The sequence below is a fragment of the Tursiops truncatus genome, chromosome 2 (assembly GCF_011762595.2).
Source record: "Tursiops truncatus isolate mTurTru1 chromosome 2, mTurTru1.mat.Y, whole genome shotgun sequence".
Lineage (NCBI taxonomy): Eukaryota > Metazoa > Chordata > Mammalia > Artiodactyla > Delphinidae > Tursiops > Tursiops truncatus.
The window spans coordinates 143391692-143406126 of NC_047035.1; the positions used below are offsets into that span (position 1 = coordinate 143391692).

The 14435-nt window shown below is 47.0% G+C and overlaps 1 protein-coding gene across 5 annotated transcripts in view; it reads right to left on the minus strand.

The window, feature by feature from the left end:
* The window catches only part of ARNT2 (aryl hydrocarbon receptor nuclear translocator 2), a 193236-nt gene that overhangs the window by 139607 nt on the left and 39194 nt on the right, over positions 1-14435 (minus strand). For 4 of the 5 annotated variants that reach the window (XM_033852230.2, XM_073801465.1, XM_033852233.2 and 1 more), the window contains one exon: positions 6519-6633. In XM_033852230.2, coding sequence (XP_033708121.1) covers positions 6519-6633 — 115 coding nt within the window. The remainder of the gene's footprint in view (positions 1-6518; positions 6634-14435) is intronic. The other variant, XM_033852234.2, reaches the window with a different exon arrangement.

The following is a 14435-nucleotide window of genomic DNA, read 5'->3' on the forward strand; positions in this document are numbered from 1 at the left end:
CCTTTGGGGATACCTGCTCCCCTCCATACCATTTATTCCACAGGGAGACTTCCTTCTTTAAATTATTTTGTGGTATATTAAAAGACTGAGAAAAGCCCAAGAGGGTTTCAAAAACAGGAAGTTTTAAGGGCAATGAAGGGATTATGAGGGAAACATATACTACTGGTTGTGCCATGTGAGGACTTGGCTGGCGTGGATGAGTCAACATGGAAAGGGCATTTAAGGCCATTAGCCTATAAACTCCAGGTCCAAGTAAATGGGTGTGCGGGAGAAACAGTCGTTTGGGGCCCAAGCTACTCAAAGTGCCTGTCTGCTTACTGAAACTCACCCAATAAATACTCAAGATTCCCACTTCATTGGGCCTCTCCAAATACACATAAAACAAAAAGTTTTGATAGATATTTCTTTAACTGATGTCCCAAACTCTCCTTCTCAAAAAACAAACAACAAAAAACAGTCCTCTCTAAGGTCAGTTAATTTTACTCCTGAAGATGTTAGAGCAGAGCAGGTACTTATTTAAGGTGTACCCAGAGTCTTCGGGAACAAAACAGAAATGGTACAGATGTCTTAGCTCTCCTGGACATTTGAGGGAGGTGGGATTCCTTGGGGGAAGAACGTCTCAGAGCCACTGCATGCCCCATCTTGTTCTCAGTGGAACCGAGGGACTAAGTGGGACAGTTTCCGTGGACCCCAAGCAGAAGGGAGGTCGGCCTGCCTGGTGGCCAACAGCTTGCCACCAGAGTGGTGGGTGTGCTCTAGGACCACAGCTGCATATGCCAGGGCTGCTGGCCTCACAGGGAACGCGATCTCCCCCTCAGCTCTCAGGGTCGGGGCCCCAGTGGGTAATGGGTGATGGGGGGAAGGCACAGGGCACCCGGGCCACCAGGAAATGGCCAGTTGCATAGGAAGAGCCACCACGGGACAAGCACGTGGGAGAGGCCCCTAATGAGATAAATCGTACTCTCTAGGCTTTGGGGTTACTTGGGGGACCTAGAGACTGTGATGACATAGGGCAAAGGAACATTGTCTTCTTTAAAATGGTATCACATGTTTATTTTTGGACTGTTTTATGTGCAGTGTGGCCAGAGTTCTAATGTGAGTTGAACTGATGGGATCCCCTGCCAGTTTGGAATCCCTGATTTCCAGGCACCAGGGCTTGCGCTGGCTGCGTGGAATAAAAGAACAAAAGGCATTACATAACCGGGAGAGATGACAGCGATGTTAACAAAAATACTTCTGCACAAAGAGGAGGGAAGACCGGGAAGAAGAGTGATAAGAAAGGGAAAGTAGAGTTAAAACACCACTGGGAGAGACAGACATGCACCCCCGCTACAATGCAGACTGGGCAGCCGGGCACCAGACAGCAGCTGCAGAGTCACCTATGTTGTGGGAAAATGGTGGCTGAACGCACGACTTTCTAAATGAAGCAGAGTCATCAATATACTGCTTAGCTACTAAGCCATCACCTCACCTTTCCTGAAAAATCACGTCTGGGAGATAGCACCAAAAATCCTGCTCCCAGAGCCTCTGGGCCTCTGCAGAGCTACAGAACCACACTGCCACCCAGTGTTCATCACGGGTAAGAGCGACTTTGCTGCAGACATGAAGGTTACTTAACACCCCTGGGCAGGCAAAAACAGACTAGTGTTAAGAAAAAGAACTCGCACTTTCAAAATTCTAATGGATTTATGCAAGCATTTAGCAAAACCTCAAGTGGGTGTGACATGTACAGTTATCTTTAAAATGCCTTTCAGGTCAAGTTGATACGAGCGTGATAATCTGGCTCCTGCAAGATACAATTGATTAAGTCAGCCTTCCCTCCTCAGGCTGCACGATCTTTGGGGTATTTAGGGAGACCAACTGTCCAGGTTTTCCCAGAATGTGGGGATCTGTGGAGGTACTGGGCTTCAGTGCTAAAACTGGGAAGGTCCTGGGCCAACCAGGACAGTTGGTCACCAGAGTTTTCATTAAGGACAGCTTGTCTCTTTACCTGAACCTCATGCAGCAGACGGATGGGGAAGCAAGCCATACGGTAAACGGTCCCAGTCTGGATCAGGTCAGCGCAGTTGAGCAGAGAGTGTAAGAGAGGGACGGCCAGGCTCTGGAGCTGGAGTTTTCTGAAGTCTACTGAAAACTCAGGAAGCAGGATTTGGCTATGAAAACTTAGGGACCACAAAACTGTGCCTTCCCACCTGTGTAAGCGTGTGATCACACGTGCGCTGCCATCACATCTAGGAATTTTGAAATGCATAATGTGGGCGTGAACTCAGGAGAGCAATCAGGACACAAACGACCGTTCAGATCCTCAGGGTAACTCACTTGACCCCAAAGCGGTCTCACTGCTCATCAGCCACACAGAAAACAATTCAACTTCTGAGGACAGAAGGATCTTTCGGAGGAGCGCTTGCCAAGACGCTGCCTTTGGGTCTTCTGCCACCAATTCAAAGGCTCCACTTTAAATATGACTACAATAGCTGTGCTTTCCTTCTGCTGTAAAAACTCTGAGTCAATCATCCTGTATGTCTTTTATGTGTCTCTATTATAGTTAAGCATCTGGATAATAAGGGAGAGAAATCAAAACATGCCTTTTAAGTCCTATTGTATTCACTTTAAAGAATTTGGTACAATAAGTGGATGATCTAAGAGTCCTCAAAAGGTGGGCTGAGAATGCATTTTACCTCACTTTCCTGTTGCTGAGCATGGATTCTGACCTCGATAAAAAGCCGTGAAAAGCATTTCTGAGCCTGCAGCTAGTTACGAGTGCGTGCTGCGGACCTGCCTGACAGTGATTGCATAATAATAATAATGCATCGTCAAATATGAGTCAGCAAATCATTCACTTATGCTCTTATGAGAGAAGATGAGATGCCGTGCCAACAAGGCTGGTTCTAGAGTGCAGCAAACGAGCGACCCCAGGCCAGCGTGAAGTTGCTGCTGAAAAAAAGAGAAGTGACACGGGTGCGAGCCAACACCCTTCCTTCAGGGCCTGGGCCAGCTGACTGGGGCTACAGCAACACTACTGCAGAAATTTGAACCATGCAAAACATCTGCTTATGTAATATGTCTTTTACTCAACCACATTCCAGCAGCCGTGGGGTTAGACTGCAGGCAGACGCTGGCCTACTGGCCGCACACAATTTGGAAATCGTTTCCCTCCAATGACGATATTTTAGAAGCCCAACATTTGCCTCCAGGGCAGCGGGAAGGGGCTGGTACACCCAGTGCCCTCCAGCCTCACCCTCCCTCCCCACCAAGGGCTGACTCTGGGGATGGGCACAGCCTGTCTAATGACAGCCACTTCCCCTGTCACTTGAAAAGCACCAAGTGTGCCCTGTGGATGCCCCCCCATGCCGTCCCACCGCCTCACTGGGATCAGGGAGTTCTCTACAAAAACGCAATCCAGGTGACTTGCTTCTGGTCACTTCTGCCACACATGTGGAATCACTTTTCAAAGAATCTGAAACTTCTGAACCTTCACCTTTGTCCCAACTGCTCGCAGAGCACGCTGCTTGCTAAGATGCTTACTGGGGGAGCCGTCAGGGGACAGGGAAAGAGCATTCATCAGAGGATCCACGGCGCTGGGCCAGGCATGTGGCCGGGGCATCCAAACCCCACGAGGGGTCACTTCTACTTGGCTCTAAAACACTAGGGCTGGGTGGTCATCCTGGGAATCTGGGACACGTCCCTCCACCGGAATCACCAGGTCAGAGCGGGAAGACCTAGGCAGGGAATAGGGGGCGGGAGGCAGGTCCTTACCTCTCCCAACCCCCCACTCCTTTGCTCTCTCCTTCTCCCCTTCCCTGCGTCTCCAGCTGTGCCCCACAGTCTCGGAGAGAAGGAGGAAGAGCACCGTGGCAGTGACGGGGGAGCGTGCATAAACGCGCCATGGTGCAGGGGTGGGCGCCGCAGTGGGGTGACCTGCCTTTTTTTTTGGAGGGGGGTACGCGGGCCTCCCACCACCGTGGCCTCTCCCGTTGCGGAGCACAGGCTCCGGACGCGCAGGCTCAGCGGCCATGTCTCACGGGCCCAGCCGCTCCGCGGCATGTGGGATCCTCCCGGACCGGGGCACGAACCCGTGTCCCCTGCATCGGCAGGCGGACTCTCAACCACTGCGCCACCAGGGAAGCCCGGGGTGACCTGCTTTTTGATGAATGTGACTTTCGTCAGGACTGAGAGCGCAGGCTGCGGTCTGCGGGGCGTTATCACTGCTGCGGTTGTTCTACAACCGCGGTGGCCTCCATCACAGAATTTCAGCAAAACACGTAAAATACCAGATGTGAGAGTTACTATGGAAACTGCCCTCTAAAAATGGAGGTTTCTTTGCTGAGACGCAGAGGATACATCCCTTAGTCACAGGGGCTTAGCAGAAGGAAGCGCGGTTTGCCTGCTCTTCCTTCTGACGGGGAAAAGGAAGCAGGCGCACGGGCTCCAAAAATGAGGAGCATAAAGGACGAGCCCCCGAGGAGGTCGGCTCCTTGATGTGCCTTTCGGAGGCGCGGGCCCTCATCCTGCTGGTTGGGTAGCGTGCCAGCAGTTGCTGTTCGTCCCCTTGAATCCCTGGTTTCTTTGCTTGCTGTGGTGCTTCCTTGCTTCTAAGTGGAAGTGACCTCTGGGCTCTGTCTCAGTCCACCCCAGGTCCCCCTCCACCTCCAGTGTCACGCCGTGCATGTGTGACCTGGTAGGGAAAGGGGCAGCCTGGAGGACCTCTTCAGAAAGGAGACCGAGTCCACTGTCCGGTCATCAGCTCAGGCAGCAAGCAGATGTTAGGGTCTGGACGCCAGGAACTCGGAGGTCAAGGAGGGCAGGAGCCTCAGCTCGCCACAGCCCAGCCCTGAGCAAAGCGTAGGCCCAGCACACACCCTGCGGGAGGGGTGGCAGAGGCTCAGCGACGACTCCCCTGCATGGAGAGGGCTCCTTGTCCTGCAAATACTGGGCCCCAGCATCTCTGCCTGTCCTTGGCCCTGGCCCAGCCCACCTTCCTGCATCAAAGAGTCCTGTGCTTCCTCTTCTTAAAAAGGATTGGGCCAGCAATGAGGCTCTGTCCCCAGGGAATGGAAGTTAGCAAGCACAGACATTTAAAATAATTTTTAAAAGGCCTGGCATCTTAAAAAAAAATTCAGTAAGTTTATATGTTGACATCAAGTGCATTCTTTCAACAGCCCACACTCCACTGAGCTTAGCACCTAGCTAGCAAGGGTAGCTGGTTAAAAGAGGATGTCTGGGTTTGTAGTCAGCCCCAGGGCAGGCTGCTTCCTGCTCTAAAGCTGATCTCAGGAGTTCTGCCCCAGGTACCACACTGCTCCTGAGAGCTCTGCTGGTCCCGCTGGAAGGAACGCTGACCCTGGAGGGAAGCGAGCTGAATGGAGGGGAGAAAGCTGGGGAACCAGACTCCATTACCCTCTCACTAATCACCAAAATCTTAGCCCTTCTTTTAAAGACTACTACACACACAGCAGTCTTTTCACCATCTCAAATTATAATGCTGAAGGGGCTTTTTCATCCTACTCCATTCCATTCCAGGTCCTCATAACATACCTGCTCCCCCTCCCCCAGCCCCGTTTAAGAATCACACTGGTTTAAAAGCGACTCTTAGGTTTAAAATGATGGACCATTTTACAAATGAGCCTGGACCTTTGTCTTCCTGGGGAGACCTGGGTTATTGGAAATTGCATTAATAGGACAAATTGATTCTACTTCATGAAAGTATTTGTCATCAAATATTTCATTCTATTTCAATGTCTATTCTATTTCATGAAAGTATTTGTCTATCAAATATTTGTCTCTCAAATATTTCATTGAAAATAAAATTGATTCAATGAAGGAAAGGGGTTGGTTGATATACAGAGTCTGAAAATGTCGGTTATGTTTTTCCTGCAGGGATCTGTGTTGGTTGATCGGTTTCGTAGATCTCTGCACAGCTACAGACACCATACATCATGAGTAGATGTCGTTTTGGGTTCCATCAGTTTAGGAATGATGGTCTTTCTGGTCCCACCAGAACTTAACACTGTTACCAACTTTACTGGCAGAGCAGGTTACGATGTAAGCCGCCCAGCCTTTAGGTGCTGGGCTAGAGCCAGTTTTTTGGAAAGGAATTCCTGCACACCACCTAGCAAAGATGGGTAGACGGAGCAAAGAACAGAGAGCACCAGAGGGATCTTTGCTGCCCACAGGGGCTGAAGCTCGACCTGCAGGGCTGCCCTCCGGCTGGTGGGCTCAGGCAGAGGGATGGGTAAGTCCCCTCCCTCAGAGAGATGGCCTGAGCAAAGCCCAGCAGGATCACAGAGCCACTCTCACCACAAGGACAAGCAAACAGAAGTCCCCAGCTGGGTGCCGAGGCCCAAAAACACTCAGAGGCAAATCACATGCATAGTTAGGAATCTTGCAAAATCTAAACAGGATGCAAACTGCTGAGCTTTGATTCTCCAGGAGGGGGAGAGACAATATTTTCCTAACAGGTCAAGAGTGTTGCTCAACATGTATTAAGCCCAATTCCTGGAACCACCGAGGTTGCTTACCCAGAACGCCGCTTTCCTCCGCGGGCGGGCATGGCCCCGGCCATCCTCACCTGTCCAGTGGCCGCCATGGGGGCGACGGGCAATGTCACCGATCCAGGGATGTCCGAAGCCATTTCTGCAATTCAGCAAAGATGAGAGGTTTTGTTAATGCCAGAAAAGTCCAAGAATAAGCAAGAAGCTTGTCCGGCAGACCAAAAGCACCACCTGGGAGGAGAATCCAGGGACCTGGGTCCTGGGCCCATCATTAGTCACGTGACGCAGCTGAGCCCTTCCCCTGTCTGGAAAAGGATATCCCTGGGCAGTATGCCCATACTTAGTTTAGGTGGTTAAAAAAAGAGTTCGCGCAGCTAACTTAGCTTTCATAAAGAGCTCCTGTCTCCTGTCACCTGGAGGTGGGTAAGACGTTCAGGAATCCAGGCATGTGGCCAAAGCTTAAGGGGAAGGACCCCACTGCTGGTCCCAACTACTGGTAGCCCACATGGGGCCAACCCAGAGAACCAAAAGAGCCAATCCCCTGCAGCACCACCACTGATGCTCGGTCCTCACCCTGGGCATCTGTGTTCAAGCAGAAAGTCTTGTTCCCCTCTCTAGGTATGGGCTCAGAATCCCTGAATACAGAGCCCCGCCTGGCCCTCCATTCATGACGAGGACAGTGAGGTCCAGGGACCTTAAAAGCATCCCTTCGGGCTGCACGGTAAGCCAGTGACAACGGCTCTCCACAGCCAGGACTTTCTGGGAAGAAATGTTAATTTAAAGAATAAGTATGTCTTTGTTTTTCTCTTTCTGACTTACTTCACTCTGTATGACAGACTCTAGGTGTGGTACAAATGAACCTATTTGCGGGGCAGGAATAGAGACACAGGACACAGAGAACAGACATGTGGACACGGTGCGGGGAAGGGGAGGGGGGGATGAACTGGGAGACTAGGTTTGACAGAAATACACTACCATGTGTAAAATAGATAGCTAGTGGGAACCTGCTATAAAACACAGGAAGCTCAGCTCGGTGCTCTGTGATGACCTAGATGGGTGGGATGGCGGGGGTTGGGAGGGAGGTCCACGAGGGAGGGGATAGATGTACACATAGAGCTGATTCACTTCATTGTACAGCAGAAACCAACACAAGGTTGTAAAGCAACTATACTTCAGTTAAAAAAAGAACAGGTATGTCTGGCATTAGACGAGAGTACCTCTCCAGTACATCTTTATCATAATGTATTATTGCTTATAAGCTAGAAACTTTCAGAAGCTTGTTAAGACCAAGGTACACATCCCTAATGTCAAAGAAACCACAGTTAAAGAATTTCTCCTTCCCACTTTGTGGAGAGTTCTTGAACTCAGATGACCTTTCCTCAGACCATTAAATGACAAATGCAGTACTCCAGGGGCCTCTCTATCCTGTTTATTGTTCTTGGGAATGACTCCCACAGGGCTCTATTTTCTCAGCCCAACTCTTATTCAGGGCAGAAGGGAAGCAACAGTCTACGAAAATGTATTTCAGAAAGACAGTCTGGGATAAAGACAGGGATCTGGGCCCTTGTTAGTGAAGGAACGTTGGTGATGCTCAGAAGTGTTAAGTTACTGCTCTCCGCCCCCTCCCAGAAACCACGGAGGCATCTGACTGCTGATCCACAGTTATGTCTAAAGACACTGTGTTTAATAAACACACTCTAAGGTCAACCTGAACTACTCCACTCAAAAGATCTGTAGAAGAATTTTACAGTACTAATAAACAAAATCTTAATTTAGCTACTCCACTATGTTCACAAAAATTTGAGAGCTATTAGTTTTTTGTTGTTGTTGTTTTTGGTTTTTTTTAAACTAATGTACACATTGGAAAGTACTCAAGGAGAAAAAAAAAATCCCTTTCTTAAAGCAATCCTCTCCTCTCTAAACAATTCCTGTACTGGATTTGTGACAGCTAGGCAGTATGAACAGCAATGACCTCATAACCTTATATCTGCCTGCTTCTGATAAGAAATCTGTATTTCTTTTCTGCAATGGAGGCTAAAGCATGTTAAGTCCATTAAGTCCCAAAATTAAAAGGCTGAATCACTGCCAGTGCAAACATGGGCGAAAACAGAAGTCACTGCTTCCCAAAGTAAGTCCCACAGAACATCAGGACCTTAAGATTCTCCAGGAAAAAGGGTTGCGTGGTCAAACAGGTTAGGGAAAAGCCACACACTTATCCCCCTTCTCGAAGATTTCAGTGCCCACCAAAAAAACACACCGAGAAGTCCTGATATAAGGACGTTTGTTTACCCGTGACTAAGCCAGCGTATCATAAAGGTCTCTAATGGTGGAAACTCTTAAAATGTGTTCTCCGAACAACTCATGTTCCACGTGACACTAGTTTAAGTATTTTAAAGTCAACTACCTCATTCCTGCCTTTGAGTTAAGGAAACGTCAGGCTGGAGGAGATCTTTGCCATTGTCTGCAGACCTGGAAAGGCCCACCCTTTCCCTGTGTGGTTACCCTCCAGCTCGGAGGTGGGGAGTGGGGAGGAAGGAGTGGAAAACGGAAGGCAATGTGCAGTTAGGAAAGAAGCTGATATCTGTCCCATTTTATTTGGGGAAAACAAAGGTGCAGACGGTGAAGTTCCACAAAAACCCTGGCTATGGGGCAAGGGTTGAGGAATATGGAAAGTCCAATCCTTTCCTCAGACAGATGAGGGAAGCAAGGAAAAAGAGATTAAGTCACTTCCACAGGTGCCCACGGTGGACCAGGGCCCGGGCCAGGGGCAGGCCCAGTCTTGCTGTCACATCAGCATCTTATTCTGCTGGACTGTTTCCCATGATTAAGTTTCACTGGCCCAGAAAAAGAGCCAGCTCTGCGAAGACAGGCCCACACCAGCCTGCCTCCATCAGACCCCGCTAGGTATATTCTTGTGCCCTCCAGGCTTGGTGCGAGATACCAAGTGCACGTGGACAGGCAGACACAAGTAGTTTCTACCACAGAGAAAGTGTATGCTTCATGAAGGCCATGTGGTGGATACGCTGAGTTGGCTACAATCTTTACATGTGATATGCATGTGTCATAGAGCCCATGCACCATGGGATAAGGGGAAGGGAGCAAGGGAGCCTTATATGCAAATACATCGACATAATTTGCAAATGAGAGGCACATACACATCTCCAGCAAAGGGGGCTGCACACACAATACAGAAGGATGGCAGCTCACCATCCACAATGTCCAAAACTACCCCCTCCCCGCTCCCGCATTCAAAAAGCATCTCTAAGAAGACCTGACTCATTCTAGGTTTACATTTTCTCCTGTACACTGCATCTGTATATCATGTACCCGTTTCCCTACTGAGACTCAGTGGTTTTTTTCTCTTCTATTTGTATGATCTCTTTTTATGACAAAGATACTAGAGCTTTGCCACATTTTCTGAAAATCTTTTACAATATTTTTCCAATCTGTTGCTTGCTTTTTTAGGTTGAGAGATTTTTTTTTTTTTGAGAGAGATTTTTTAATACTAGAGAAAGCTTTAAGAGGTAGAGTTTTAAGATGTATCGGTCAGCTTGGGTTGCCATAACAAAATACCACAGATGGGGCGCCTAAACAAAAGAAATGTATTTTCTCACAGTTCAGGGACTGGGCAGTCCAAGATCAAGGTGCCAGCCAATTTGGGCGCCAGTGAGAATCCTCTTCCTGGTTTACAGACCACCTGCCCTCCGTGTCGTCACATTTTCTCTTCTTCTAAGGCCACCAATCCTAGGGCCCTACTCTTATGACCTCATTTAAACTTAATTACCTCCCATAAGCTCTAGCTTCAAATACAGTCAATGGGGGGTGGGGGTGGGGGTTGGTACGGTTAGGGCTTCAACATATGCATTTTGAGAAGATGATACAATTCAGTCCACAGCATAAGAAAAGATCAATTGTCCTAACCTCATTTATTCGAGTCCTTCCTTTTCCCCATAAGTTTTTTTGATGCTCCCTCTTACATTTTATTTGTACATAGAAAATGTGTCTGTTTCTAGAATATCTATTTCCTTTTTTTGTCAATTACCCAGTTATCTATACTTGCTCTAGTATTGCACCATCATAACACACTTAGTGATGCAAGTTTCTCTCACTGCTCTTACCTTTCAGAATTATCTTTGTTCTTCTGGCTTATTCTTCCATTTAAATTTTAGAATAATTTGATTAAGATATAAAGTTTAACCTCCTTTGGAAATTAATTGGATTATCTTGAACCTACAAATTAATTTTGGAGAAAAGTGACAGTTTTGCAACATTTAGAATTTTCAACAAAGAATTGACATAAGTCTATAATTTACTCAAGACTTCCTTTTTAGCTCAATAAAAAGTCTTGCATTTTCATCATATAGATCCCCCCACTTTCTCATTCAGTTTATTTCTAGGTACTTTGTGATGTTATTACGATGTGATGTTGTGTTGTGTATTATGACCATTGCTACTAGTGTGAATGAGATCTCCTTTCCCAGATTACTTTCTGATTGGTTACTAGCTATGAAGATAATTGTGCTACGATAACTCTGTCATGCTTGATGTCAACTGATTTGACCAGCAGCTAAGATAGGTGTTGCCCTCCCCTCCCTTGCTGTTCTGTGTACGTATTATGCTTTCAAAATTTGGCTACAGAGTTTCTAGGGCCATTGCCATATGTCCTGCCATTTCACCAAATTTTTTAAATTGTTGTAATGATTCATCATTAATTCTTCTGAATTTTCTAATTTTACAAATCCTATGGGGTACAAATAATGATACTATTTTCTCACTTTAAATAGTTAAAGGTTTAATTTCTTTTCATGTCTTATTTCACTGACCAGAACTTCCAGAATATTCAATAATAATGACCAATAACTGGGTACCAGAAAGGCCACAGGCTTTGCAGCGAAACATACCTGGTTTCAAATCACAACTCAAACAGTTCCTAGCAATAGTCTACTTCAAAGGATCATTTTAAAAATTAAGGATAATGTATATGAAGAGCCTAACACAGTGCCTGGGAGGGAAGAAAACTCTCAGGAAGCAATGATTAAAATTATCATGATTATGGTGATGGTAAGCAAACTTGCTTGGCCCTTGAATTTAATTGTAATGACCTGCTGGTTTAAGACAAATATGCTTTACGACATCAAGGAAATCTACTCCTATCCCATTTTCTTAGTGTTGTCAAGGAACGGATGTCTCATTTTATCAAATGCCATTGTGGTAACTAAAATAGAGTTTTAGGTACGAAACAAACCAAGTGAAAGATGCAACCGATGAGACTAAAATTCACTTTAAAGGTTAAACTTTTCTCTAATGTCTTTTAGGAGCCACTCTTAATACATTCAAATAAAAATATAAAAAACATGTCTCTCTCATCTGTAATCTACATTCATATCTACCAATGTGATCAGCTGTCAGCCTTCTTTGGAAAAATGACAACTGCTCCCCAGATCTGGCAACTTTTTCATGTGACTCGAATATAAGTTACCAAATCTCTAGGACACCCACCCAGGAAAGGTGGCCAGAGGAAGGTCACTCACCAGGTGAGGGTCACCCGGTGAGACCCTCACTCAGAGGTGAGGGTCTCCAAGGCAGAGCCTGGTTTTGTTTTTTTTTTTTTTTGGCTGCGTTGGGTCTTCACTGCTGCTCTCAGGCTTTCTCTAGTTGCAGCAAGTGAGGGCTACTCTTCATTGCAATGTGAGGGCTTCTCATTTGCGTTGGCTTCTCTTGTTGCAGAGCACAGGCTCTAGGCACATGGGCTTCAGTAGTTGTGGCCCACGGGCTCAGTAGTTGTGGCTCGCGGGCTCTAGAGTGCAGGCTTAGTTGCTGTGCAGCATGTGGGATCTTCCGGACTAGGGCTCGAACCCGTGTCCCCTGCATTGGGAGGTGGATTCTTAACCACTGTGCCACCAGGGAAGTCCCCGAGCCTGGTATTATACATTTAGATGGAAAGTATCCCCATAAGCCCATTGTTGATTTGCTCCAGGGCTATTGAATTTCACTCCAAAAGGAAGAAAAGTGGAACCTTGACCGTAGCACTGAGCAGAGAGGAAATCGAGTCGGATACCTACTGGGTGACAATGTGGCCATGGTCATACCTTGCCCCTGGGGGTGTACATGAACACAGCCTTTGTGAAGGATGAGTTGGCAGTATGTGTCAAGAGACATTAAGTTACCCTTGCCTCACAAAAGGATGCCACAGCTGTGTGTGTGTGTGTGTGTGTGTGTGTGTGTGTGTGTGTGTACTCAATATATGCACAGAAAAAGACCGGAAGGCAGATACAAGTACATCAATGTGTTAAACTTGGCTATTTTTGTTGTGGGAATTATAGGTGGGTTTTATTTTCTCCTAAAAGCTCTTTTTGTTTTTGAATATACAAGGTTTTTTTCTTCAACAACATGTGTTAATTTAACATTAAGCTAATGATGTGTTAATTTAATGACCACAAACAGAGAAATACGTATTTTTAAAGGGTTTCATTGTAAGCCACAGTCGAAAGCATATATAGCTGGAGAGCTAGAAGCAGTGAACGTATGAGACAGAGATAAAGGAAGGGGATACCTTTTTAATAACAAGAGTGTCCAACAATGGAATGGACTGGCTTAATAATAATGATAAACATCCTATACAAAAATATGTAAAATATTTCTGTATAAAGGTAATAAGATTTATGTTGAGTGCTCGCTATGTCCCAAGCTCTTCACGTGTGCTTTACATCCAGCCTACAAGAGAGGTATAAAGTCAACTCGTTTTACAGACGAGGGAACTTGGGCAGAGAGAGGTCAGGGCCATGCCTCGGTCACATGACTGCAAAGCAGCAGAGCGGGCTCTCGCCATTCAGCCACCCCCTGCTGGGCCCTCGCCCCTCAAGGTGCTCAGGCAGAGGCTGGGCGGCCAGCAGACCCCTTCCCCAGGTGGGGTGGGGGCAACCAGAGACGCTGTAACATCAAGACTCTAAATCACAGGCCCAGGTGGAAGCTGCGTGACATGCAGGAAATGTCCATGCTTTGGGGTCACGGGCAAGCTGTTCATTATCCCTAAGCTCCAGTTTCCTCATCTATAAAAAAAGGAATATCCCCACATCATGCACAGTTACTGTGGGGATTAAGGAAGATCCCTCATTTAAGACGCCTGGCAGTCTACAAGCCACAGAATGCCAAAGACTGTGGGCAACCACCAGGAGCAATGAGATTGGCATGGAAAAGAGTCTTCCTCAGAGCTTTCAGAAAGAACCAAGCCTGCTGACACTTTGATTTCAAACTTCTAGCCTCCAGACTGTGAGACAATAAATTTCTGTCGTTTAAAAAAAAATAAAGAAGACTGGCAAATAAAAAATAAAAATAACAGATGCCTGGCAGAAGTTATTTCCCCTTTCCCCTTTGACTTTCCCCCCAAGAAAAGAATATTTTTTAAAGCAGACATTGTGTGTGTGTATTTTTACGTAACCCTTGAGCAAAACTTAGCTTCTCTGTGCCTCAGTCTTCTATCTATAAAATGGGCATAATAAGAAATAGTAAATCCCTCATGAGGTTGCTATGAGGATTAAAAAAGCTAGTACCCATAAAGCACTTAGAACGATGTCTGGCACACAGTAAGCACTTCTAAGCGTTTGCTAAGTAAAACACACACACAGACACATACAAAACTTACAATCATTTTCTTACGGTAAGGAATTAGGTCACTTCTGTGATTTGATTTCTATGGCTCTGTCTCAAAGGAGTGCAGGAAGGGTGACAGTGGGCCACAGAAGAGGGGGGTGGCCACGGGACTGACTCCTCTGCAGCCCCACGTGCAAAATGCCCCCCAGGGTGATGCTATTACAGGGAGACACGGGGGCTGCCACACACCCGGGCGGCCTGAGCCGCGGTCCTCGTCCTGTGCTGACCTCACACTGCCTCCCTGCTGAGAGCTCTGCCTTTAAGTGGCTGGCCCACCCATAGCCCAGGGAGGGG